Source organism: Paramacrobiotus metropolitanus, unplaced genomic scaffold, assembly GCF_019649055.1.
Source record: "Paramacrobiotus metropolitanus isolate TYO unplaced genomic scaffold, Prichtersi_v1.0 Parri_scaffold0000264, whole genome shotgun sequence".
NCBI lineage: Eukaryota > Metazoa > Tardigrada > Eutardigrada > Parachela > Macrobiotidae > Paramacrobiotus > Paramacrobiotus metropolitanus.
In genome coordinates, this window is record NW_026570484.1 from 71,434 (window position 1) to 83,204 (window position 11,771).

Genomic DNA, 11,771 nt, shown 5'->3' on the forward strand with positions numbered 1-11,771 from the left:
CCCTTTTGCGGTGCCATAACAGAACGCATCTTGTCAGGATCCTTCCACACCCTGCTCCGTGCATGAACATTCACGACGTCCGCCATGCGCAATGCAGGACTTACCCGCACTGCGGTCCAGCACCCGAGAAGAAGACGGTTCCACTCCGCCTTGGCCTTCTCTGACAATGGAGGGCATTGCCTCCCGTACGCAGCAGTAAACCTCCGAGTTACTGCTGCGGGAAGTTTTTTGAACGCGGCAACGTAGCTGGGCTAGCGCGCAATGTCAGCAGCGGACGGGCGTATGGAAACTCGCGTGCGGTACGGTGTCGCCTTAGAGCCGCAATGCGACTCAGTTCGGCGGCTAGATCCATCGCCCGAAGATCTATTAGTGGTGCACGGCAGTTTACCACTTTTCCGCAGGGTAGTCGGACTGCTTTTCGGCAAGTAGACAGGCAGGATAATGGGTAATTTCTCGTACCCTTTGGATTGCTTGAAATGGTATTGACTACAATTAAAGAAGACGGTGGCAGAGTAGTGGTTTGCGCCGGCGCACTGCTAGGGGCCGAGATGGCACTGTCCTCCATGACTGCCACTTTTGCCAACGGAATGGCACAGTTTGCCATTATAGCCTTCTTATCTGGTTTTGGCGTAACCAAAGCTGTGCGCTCTACAACAGTTTGCGCTGCTCGCAGGGGTTGGGGCGGAGTGGTGCGCTTAGCATGTTGAGACGAAACAGGAACATACCCTGTTGTGGCCTGCTTCGCGCCACTGATGGATACAGAATTCGAAGGGGTTGCGCCACTCTGCATTTCTTGCAAAAGCGCTCGACTTCTCTCGGCCACCCCTTTGTAGAAGTTCCGTTCTCGTTCGAGCTGAACTACGGCCGCCTAGTAATGCTCTTTCTCTTTCCTAAGAGCAGCTAGCTCTTTTTCCATCTGGGCGGCCCGGTGCTCACCTGAACTGAAAACTGCGACGGGTCCCATACCATCGACGTGGCCAGCCCTGCAAGGAATGTACTGGCTCACCTGTTGGGCTATGTCGGGCACATAACAAGCCCTGTAGCTTTCTTCGGGTAAGAGCATCGTAGTAGGAAGATGTTCATTAGCAGAAGGGTGGGGTTGGAAGAACCCTTAGAATAGTACGAGATACGGTGTGGAACGGCACGGGCCTCGTAGAGGAAGGCGTTCGTTTCGGGCAGTCCGTAATCCACTGATATGTCGTCTGTCGGGCATGCGGAAGCCGCACGCTCCCACGCAGATGTCGGAGATCCAGAATATGCCGCTGAAGGCGGCGGAAGTGGCCGGGAAACTGAAGGGTAGGCCATCGGCATCGGCGACCCAAATTGGGCTGGGGCAAGACCGCAGCCACCGAAAGGCTGGTACATTGTTCAAACCAGGAGCGCCATTTGTGATAGGTAGTGCTACCTATATCCTATAAATCTACAATATGGGGAAACATGGGGTGTCCCGAAATAATAGCTTTTATTCATAAAAGGGGATAAATGGGAGAAAATACATGAAAATGGATAAATCAAGATCAGAGACACTCCTAATTCAGACCAAAATCCATTAACAGGGACACTTCCATAGCTAATCGCCTTCATGGGCGGTTACAGTATACACCGTGACAATATCATTGCGCATCTTTTCCTTATAATTGTGCAAAATAAATGACTGTCATGACCCATTTACAGCCGGGAGGCCTTGGATACCCCACTTTCAGGCAATACAAGACTTGAAAATTAATGTGTAAAAGCGAGAACATCGATCGTAGATACCACAGGTCATGCACATCGATACAATGACTTAACAGAAAATCTGAGAGATTTCTGTTAACGAATACCTACGCGTACAGATAGTGCCATAGCGTCCGATTGCAAATTTTTGAATTTCTGCTGTGTGAGTACTTGTGGCTGTATGAGAGCATCGCTGTACGTCCTAAAGCCGGTAAGGTGTAGTAAACAGTGTCGCATTGTTAAGGATCTCCCGCTCTCATGGCGGCAGCAAACTGCACAACGCGCCGCACCTATTGTCGGCGGAATGCTCCAGTCTACCCCCACAGCAACATGACAGCGCTAATTTACCGTAAGTAAACGCATACCTGCCATGCATCCTATGCACTTCCGGCGCGCGTCAGACAAATGATTCAAACGCGGCATTTATTTCAATTTGCTGTTCATGGTTGCTCTTTTGCACAGAAAGGCATAGCCAGGAAACGAGGTTGTACTCGTACGAGAAGAAGAGCCACAAAGAAGGTTTAGGAAGTTATTAATTATGTCCGCATCAGAGCAAATGTTGGTACTCGCCGCATTCGATAAACCGCCATCGCTTAAAGCGCTAGACAGAAGCTAAAACACAACCCGTTTTTATGTGCAATTAGGTTTCTGGAGGTTAATTTTATATTATCTCATAAATTTTGTTCCTTGTCATCGCAGGGTGGTTCGAGCGACGACGATGACCGCAAAAGTGACACACATACTATTGAATGACCGCCCGTTTACGAAGACATTTCGTTTACCGAGAAGGCGAGAACATTTACCCCACAAATTTCTTAAACAGTGAATCTGTGACGATAAGTTTCTTATAAATAATTTGTCAAGGAATAGAGCTATGAAACTCTATAGTCTGAATCGAACTGTAAACTCGTAAACACTGAGTCGAACCAACCAAAAATAAACCAAAAACTACTAATGCCATCAGATTTAGTATACTTTAAAGAATTTCTGGAAAATTTGCAATACGCAGTTTGTGTTAAAAACGTCTGTTTTCGAAGCCCTTTTTTCAGATGCCTGTACCGGTAGACATAATCTCGAGGTAGCGACGACAAGCTAATCCTTACCGTTGCGTATAATAGAAAGATTCTTACTATTATTATACCAGATGTTTTGATTTTCTCGCTGATTTTCATGTTTCATTATCCTATCCATCACCGATGACAACGGTTTCAATCTCATTCGCCGAAAAACTCCCGCAAATACCCGAAAACCGTCACTCGATCTGAACTGATTTCCTTCCGCGTCCACACTCGTTGGCAGTAGTTCATCTGTTATCGCAGTAATCGGCTAGTGCTTGTTTTACCTATGCATCAGTATGTTAGAGCCGCGAGCGCTGTGCTCAGGGATGTGAGTGTGGTTGTCGCTAGGATTCAGCTTTGGCTCGACACGGCACGCTGAACCGTCGATCGTGTCTGCCTTTGGCAGAGTCGAACGTGTGTCTGTCTACGACAGAGTCGATCAGTCGAGCGGTTGTTGGAGCGCACGGTACTCGGATCATCCTCGTCAACGGTTTGCCGATATTTCCTTGTTTGTGCCCTTTAGATTGCGCCCTGCTGGGGCATATTTGTGTTTTCGCTAGATGTGTCATCTTTTCATAGATCTACGATTTATTAAAGATTATTTGTCGAGGCGTGCTGTCTGTCGTCGCGTTTCTGTGCATGGCAGCCAGCTTGCTATCAAGTACATGATCTGCGTCTCACCATCGGTTTGCAGGCATAAATGTCATGAATGTACAATACGCAATACAAGGTGTGAATACGCAATACCGCTGCCTGGGCCAACCTGCTGACGTTCAGCTACGCAGCCCTTGGGCAACCAAGAAGTGCCACAGGTACGCGAACGAAAGTGTCTTACCCTAAAATTATACGCCAGAATCTTCGTGGAAACGTCGCCCCTGAAGCAAATCAAGGCCAGTCCGCTACACGTCAACCGCCCGATCCGGAGGATCCCGCACGCCTCCGTAAACGTGTCAGTCGCAAATTTCAGGACGGGAACATCTCGGGGGCGGTGCAGCAGTTGATCAGCCAGGAAACAGTACTGCCACCGTCCCCAGAGACCCTCGTTGCCCTGAACGAAAAACACCCTCCCAACCCCCCGATCACACACCCGCCCCCGGGAGCCGCACTTCAGTCAGCTCCTGAGATTACCTCCAAAGAGATCGTCGACGCTATTAAAGCTTTCCCTAATGGATCTGCAGCAGGTCCCGATGGCCTGAGGCCACAATACCTGAAAGAGTTGGTCGGGATAAAAAACCGTGAAACAGCAAGAAAGCTTGGTGCGTCGCTGGCCAGCGTAACGAACATCATGTTGAGGGGAGAAGTGCCCTCGGAAATCAGGCCCATGCTCTACGGCGCTTGCCTTTTTGCCTTTAGGAAGAAAGACGGTGGAATTCGGCCTATCGCCGTCGGTCTAGCTCTACGCCGCATCATGTCCCGCATTGTGTCGTTCCGCTCACGCCATTTATCAGACATTCTGCAACCAGTTCAGCTAGGTTTTGCGACCAAAGGAGGTGTTGAAGCAGCAGTCCATGGCGCCAGATCCTTCATTGAAGACGGTTTGAAATGCGACAGGCCCCAGGTATTCCTCAAATTAGACGTAAAAAATGCGTTTAATTCTCTCGACAGAAACTGCATCCTTGAATCCACTAAAGAATTTCTACCAGACTATTATCCATATATATGGCAGTGTTATGGCGCGCCGTCTGTGTTGATCCATGGTGCTAACCGTATATCGTCCCAGGCGGGTATCCAACAGGGCGACCCCCTCGGCCCGCTACTGTATTGTCCGTCAACCTTTGGATCGTATAAACATCTTAAATCCGCTTTCCGTGAAAGCTTTCTGGATGATGACGCTCTGGGTGGAGAGCCGGACGATGTCTTCGACGACTTGTGTACGCTGAAAGAAGACTTGGAAAAACGTGGACTGGTACTAAACATTGCTAAATGTGAGCTAGTGGTGGTTGGGGGAAGCGAAGCAGACCGCAACTCGGTTACGGCTGCCTTTCTCCAGTCATTTCCTGACCTGAAGTGCCCGTCGTTGAAGGATTTGCAGTACCTTGGCGCACCACTTCATGATGATGCCGTTACCGGGGCGCTCGTCAGTGCAACGGAGGTAGTCGCCCGAATGACTGAACGTCTGCTAATTGTACCAGCCCACCAGGCACTCTATCTACTGCGATGCAGTATGGGACCGGTAAGGCTGCTTTACAAACTGCGTACCGGTCGATGTTACTTGCAGGAACCCTTGCTGGCTGAATTTGACACCATGATACGCGATAGCCTGTCCAAAATAACTAACACTGCTATCACCGACGTTATCTGGGCGCAGGCGTCACTTCCGATTTCAAGAGGCGGTTTGGGCATTAGGAGCATTGTAAAGCTAGCACTGCCGGCCTTTCTGGCCTCGGCTTATTCAATAGCTCCCTTAGCCTGCGCCATTACGAATTTCCAGCCGGAGACGTATTGCAGTGAAGCGACCACCAAATGGCAGCAGATGGCGAATCAAAGCGCGCCACCATCTGAAGTTCGGGGAGTGCAGAAAGCGTGGGACGAACCTATCATAAGGTCACAACTGAGACTGTTGGAGCGGGCTTTTGAAAACGATATCGCCAGTCAGGCGCGGATGCTGGCAGTCAGCACCAAAGAGGCGGGCGCATGGCTCCAAGCACTACCGGCAGCATCCCTCGGGAACTTACTAAACGACTCCAGCCTAAGGACGGCTGCAGCGCTGCGCCTTGGTGCACCGGTATGCACACCACACCAGTGCATTTGCGGTGACCAAGCGGATGAGCATGGATATCATGGTTCAAGTTGCAAGTTCAGTGCCGGACGGAAACCGACCCACGAAAGCCTCAAAGCGGTAATAAAGCGCGCCTTTGCATCGGCCGGAATCGAAACTGAGCTGGAACCTCCCGGAATCTCCCGTACAGATGGCAAACGACCAGACGGAGTGACAATTACCCCGTGGGAAAGAGGAAAGGCGCTGGCCTGGGATGTAACCTGCCGCAGCACCATGGCATTGTCATACATCGCAGCCACATCCACTCAAGCCGGAGCGGCAGCAGCGCTAGCCGAGCGGAGCAAGACCGAGAAATACCGCAACATCACCCAGGATTACTGGTTCAAGCCCCTGGCTTTTGAGACCTACGGAACATTCGGACCAGAAACCACCCAGCTACTGAACGTGCTAGGAAAGATGATCCAGCAGCAGTCAGGCGAACCGCGAGCACTAGAGTTTCTGCGTCAACGGATCAGCATCGAAATACAGCGGGGAAACACAGCATCTATAATGGGAACAGCACCACCGGCGGCGAATTTAGACGAAATATTCTCTGTCATCCGCCCGCCTGTGTTTGTAGATGTTGTGTAACTCGCTTGTGTTTTAGTTTCTCACGATTTACGTAAAAAGTGCGAAAAATTTTGTTGCTACTGACGCGAATAAAAAAAGATGCAGGTGTGAATGTACGCACAACAAGAAAACGAGGTGTGAAACATTATACGTACATACGCTGGCTTCCGTTTCCAGAGCATAAATCTATTAAGTATAACGGATGATTAAGAGCATACTGCTTGCACTATCTGTACTTCTGCTGAGAAATTACGTAACCTATTTATTTAACTGATTACGTAACCTACCTATTTATCTGATTTAGCTGGCTGTGTCGTGCACTCCTATAAAAACCGTGCTAGTAGCTTAAAAATGTAAAATAGGCAACTATTTTCCTGAGAATGGAGGTATTTTCCATTCTTAGAGGACACTTCGCAATCGTGACTCTCCTTTCCACTGGCGGAGGCGTTCAAATTCTCTGCGGCATAATAATCTTCCTGTGTGATGTCATAGGTGGGCAGAAAATTTTTAACATTGCTTTCTTGTAAAAGAATCCTTATAATTTCTACCAGCAAATCAAAGACGTCACCATTTACAGGAATGGGATAGAATTGGGGTTGCTCGCTAACCTGGTATACCGGCTATTTCTCCGGTATCGTCTACATCGTCAGTGGTATTCTGGCCCTGTGCGCCGACAACGCCATCCGCCAGTCCAAGAGCAATGCCATGTGCCTGGTCACCACGGCCCGGGTGATGGGCCTCATCAGCAGTCTGCTGGCCTTCAATCTGCTGGTATTCGACAGCTTAATTAAGAGTCGACCAGTATCGCCGGTTATATGTCGTTTTTATGAAGGCAGAATCCGCAATCATGGGCACTCAACTAGTCTCCCGGATTGTGGTGTTTGTCGCCAGTATCGCAGCCCCTGTGCACAGCTCCAGAACCGTCTGGGTGCCCACCACCTCGACCACCACCGCCGCCGCCACCAGAGCGCCCATGATCTATGCGGCGTAAACGGCCGGAGAGAGCCACGTACTCGCCAGATGCCATTATGTATTCCAGTCTTGTGCCGGGCTACTGCCGGCAGTATTAGGGAGCAATTGCTGTTCATGCGACCATCCACTGTCAAATCCACCTCTCTGACCTTCTGACCATTTTTCCGGATTGCTTCTTTCCAGAAGTGTCACGAAACCGGGCTTGTGGCTCGCGTGGTACTACCTGCCGATCTCTAGTCTAAGTGTTCGCTCTACTCTCTTTGATCCCCTATTTGTTTGTTACATTCCTGATTTCTGTAACCCGATATGCACTGCGTGGCTCACCCAAACGGAATAAACCACCAAATCGGGATACTACCATTTTGTCTTATAATAATGCAAGAATGGTAATATACCCGGTGTTCCCATTCTTGCATTACAAAAAAACCCCCAAAACCCAACCGTGGAAGTATTTTGGCACGAATTCCCTTAAACAAAGAATTCGCAGGTTTAGAGAACTTGAAGCTGTACTACGCTGTAGTAAGAACACTGTCGGTGTACAAAAGAAAAGCAAATAAAATACACTTCGATTCACAGGCCATGTATTTCGGAATATACGTGGTCATATGTTTAATAAAGATATTGAGAATTTAATCCTCGCTGGTACGATGTACTACAGAGTATGTACAAAGCAGGACGCGGATTTTCAATGTCCTAGTGGTATCTTATATTGGATACTCAGCCAAATGGATACTTATAGTGGTTTCACTATTAGACAGTTCACAGTTATAAAATTACGGGAGTATCTGGTTGGTACAGACAAAATTTAATTTTTCATGATAGCAGACATACTCACCAAACCAGCTGGGTGAAAACATAATTATTTAATCCTACCGCTCAGCCAGATTATTTTGATCGCGAGGTACCTGGATGGACGGGACGCAGTGACACAGGGGAAGTGGACAGCCGTCGATTTGGGGCATCACATATCGTGGCTTTTGAGTTGGAGCGACCTCGAGCAATGCAGGCGGGGCTGCCGAACAAGCATACATGAACGCGAACCGAATGTATACCTGTACTACTGATCGTACCCGTAGTTATACTTGTTACGCTGGTTTGTGAAACAGGTGGTACATACTGCGGCGCACCGCTCAATTTATTGCAGAAAATCGGCATTAAATTGTGCATTTGTCAAATTTACAATGTAATGGAGCGGGCTTTCTTTCGTTCTATCTCTGTACAATGCAGATAGAACGAAAGAAAAGCCCGCTCCACTTCTTTTCTTTTTCAGGTTCAAGTCTTGCGATTCGCCTTCGAAATGTACTAATGCTCAGTGTTTCGAAACGGCTCCTTCGCATTTCATCTCCTGCAAAATGATAGGAGAAAATCCAATACAATATTTGGCAACGACTGCCAATACAAAAACGAGTATGAAAGTATGATAGAGAAGATTACTTACATTACAGGATAGAGTTTCGGCATCGATCACAAAGCTAAACTGACTACTGAGCTACCGTAGCAGCCTCGAGAAAGACTGTAGCCATCAAAGTGGTCCATCGTTACATGTGGTGTTCCCACTTTATCTCACCGGAAAACCGGATAAAGCTTAAAGAGAGACTCCTGACACAAATTGGGAACGAGTGTTTTGTCGCATTATTCACATATCACAGAGTTATGATCGATTATCGCATTGGAGGGGCCATTATTGTGTTAAAATGATGGCTTATTATCCAGATGATTACCTTTTTTTACGCACAGTAATGCTTACGCATGCTCTTTTTTCAGTTACTGGAAAAATGGTGTCAATGAACGCTAATACGCAGCATTTTGCCGATTTCCTGCTACAAATTAACAGGTGCGCCGCAATATGCAACAAATGTTTGTGCTTGACAAACGAGCGGAACAGAGTGACATTAATGTAAATGTGCTCAATGTAGTCATTCCACACATAAAAACAAATTTCTACTCGTGTGTGCATGGAACGGGATGGTATCGATGTGAGCGCGCCGTACCAATATGGCAGTAATGAGTGTACCAAGTATTGTACTTACTATAGTGTGAGGAGGACTGGTAACCTACCGTTTGACGTCATCACTCTCGCATACACGGGAGGGCGGCTGCCATGGTGACAGATGCGCGTTTTTTACGGTTTTTGTCAGTTTTCTTAGGACATTTGTTTTCTCTTCTATTTCTAGCCCCTCATGTTTGGGTTTCTAACTTCAATATGATCTGTTAAAATATCAGAAAGCTTTAGAGGAGAAAGGAACTGAGAATATCTTTAAAAAGGGACAATACAATCTGTGGGCCTATGGTAAGCAATAGCACACCAGTGCATTCTGTATGCGACAGTGATGACGTAGTCGACCGTTGCAGAGTCGCTTCCCAGTCCTCTACCTATAGTAAGTTCTTGAATGTACTAACATTTAACTCCGGTACAATTATTATAAAGACTTAGTTTAATTTTACAGTTTGCCATTGCGGAGGGAGGAATTCGGTGAGTCAGCGTTGCCAGTTCATGGCTGCGTGATAAACGGAGCTAATGCGGATGTACCATGAAAATCGTCACGTGTTTTGGTGATGCCGGTAACACAGTTTATCGATCCAATGAAAGCTCCACGCTAGTTGTCTCGTCCCGATTCTGATGCAACACATAAGCACAAAAAGTCAGTAATTTTTCGGTGTTTCTGCATGTAACTCAGGAAACTGTTGCTGTTTCCAATAGTAAAGTCGAAACGTGATTGACTTTTTTCGCCAAAACGCCCGCGATTACTTTCCCCCGAAGCCCGAATTAGAGAATACTCCACAATCATGTCACTTTCCGTTGCCGGAGGCGTTCAGATTTTCTGCGGCTTTGTTATCTTCTTATGTGAAGTCATAGGTAAGCCTAATAAAAATGTTATTATTTTTTCTGTCTACATTTATGTATAAAACTCACTGATGCTCGCATGTAAGCGTGTACTGCATGCTTAATGCAAATATCTCCGAATTATCTGTTTAATTGCGAATATAAAAGCGTGTACTTTAACATATATTGTGTACATGAATATATACATATACTCGTATTGTGTAACATATATTGTGAATATACATATATTGTGTACACGCATAGCCACAGTAATTTTTACTCATTTTGGCGATACAATACAGTTACAAATTTCGTATAAAAGTGAAAGATTTGTACTGGATACACAGCTCAGCCGATTATGGAAATAGGCGGCCTAATCACACAGAAAATTTCGTCTAAATTGGCCGATGTGCATGTATATATACATACACTCGTATTGCGTAACATATATTGTGTATACACATATATTGTGTACATGAATATATACATATACTCGTATTGCGTAACATATATTGTGTATACACATATATTGTGTACATGCATATACGTATACATATAGTCGTATTGTGTATATAGAGGTAATTATACATATATTTTGTATATAGGGGGCAAAAGCAGGCATCTTCCACCGTTCCCCTGTACTGCTGCCGTCATCCGGCTGGAGTTTGACGTTGTGGCTAAACATGGCGCTTATGTACCGCGCCAGATTTAGCCATATGTATTGCCGTAACGTCACACTCCAGGCGGGTGACGGCAGCAGTACAGGGGAACGGTGGAACGCGTTTGCTTTCGCCCCTTATATATAAGCATACATATATTGTGTACATTACATTATATATTCCAACAGCTTTATTTTGTCATGAAAAAATTATTCAGTAAAAATTTTGGCCACATCGCAGAGTTTAAAAATAGAACAAAAAAGCATTTGCTCGGCCTCATTGGTAATTCTGCAGTGTTAGTAAATTTGCGATGCAGAGCAAAAGTGGTAATACATATTCCAGCATAGTTCAGCGCCCCAAACCCGTTTGTCACATTGCAGCAGGATCTAATGACTCGGAATTCCGATAACCGTTGACCCAGGAGTTTACATACATGATCGATTGCAGGAATGGGACTGTGGGCGGGCGCCTCCGCCACCAAGTACACCGGCTTTGTCTCCGGCATCGTCTTCATCGTCAGCGGAATTCTGGCCCTGGCCGCCGCTAGCGCCATCCGCCAGTCCAAGAGCAACGCCATGTGCTTGGCCATCACGGCCCTGGTGATGGGCATCATCAGCAGTCTGCTGGCTTTTGGCCTGCTAGTCTGGTACAGCCTCCTCGTTGACGCCTATCGCAAGGTATCGGTCATCTTAATCGTGACGGCACCAGCCGCCATTGTCAGCACGGAGCTGGCTTTCCAGATTATTGTGCTCTTCGCCAGCATCGCGGTCGCTATGTTCAGCGGTAAGAGCATCACTGAGCCCACCGCCGCGACTATCTACCGTGCGCCATAAACTGCGTGAACAGCTCATACCTTGGCGAGATGCCATAATGAACTACCATAATATTATAGTACCTCGTACTTGCAGTAATTTGCACGACTCATGCCACCATCCATACTAGAAGCCGGTCTTCGCCGGGTTCGCCACTGTTTAACTTCTTCCATTTTACTTGCTTCTTCTTTCCTGGAATGCCAACGAGAAATCATTTTTGTATTTTGCATGCTACTGTTTGCGTCTCTCTCGCCAAGTATTAGCTGCAGTTTGTACTTGTTACACGTTTATTTGTTATTAAACGCGGCATTAATCTGTATACCCGCTAAGATTTAAGGGTCGGCAGAAAACATGACTAAAATAATTTTAGTCGTGTTAAAATTAATCATTGTGTCAGAGGCA

At 46.9% G+C, this 11,771-nt stretch overlaps 2 protein-coding genes across 3 annotated transcripts; both read left to right on the plus strand.

Moving 5' to 3' along the window:
* The first annotated feature begins 1,211 nt into the window (after positions 1–1,211).
* Positions 1,212–6,199, plus strand: LOC129601693 (uncharacterized). Its single transcript, XM_055500556.1, has 2 exons — positions 1,212–1,296; positions 3,512–6,199. Exons 1-2 carry the CDS (start codon positions 1,212–1,214, stop codon positions 6,121–6,123), a joined length of 2,697 nt encoding a protein of 898 aa, XP_055356531.1. The 3' UTR covers positions 6,124–6,199.
* Positions 6,200–9,178: 2,979 nt separating this feature from the next.
* Positions 9,179–11,670, plus strand: LOC129601688 (uncharacterized). 2 transcript variants are annotated; one of them, XM_055500552.1, is made up of 3 exons: positions 9,179–9,452; positions 9,522–9,931; positions 10,938–11,670. In XM_055500552.1, the coding sequence occupies exon 3, from the start codon at positions 11,007–11,009 to the stop codon at positions 11,388–11,390; it is 384 nt and encodes a 127-aa protein (XP_055356527.1). In that variant the 5' UTR covers positions 9,179–9,452; positions 9,522–9,931; positions 10,938–11,006; the 3' UTR covers positions 11,391–11,670. The 2 variants fall into 2 exon arrangements, with proteins under 2 accessions (XP_055356527.1, XP_055356526.1); XM_055500551.1 differs by having other exon boundaries at positions 11,005–11,670.
* The last annotated feature ends 101 nt before the right edge of the window (positions 11,671–11,771 follow it).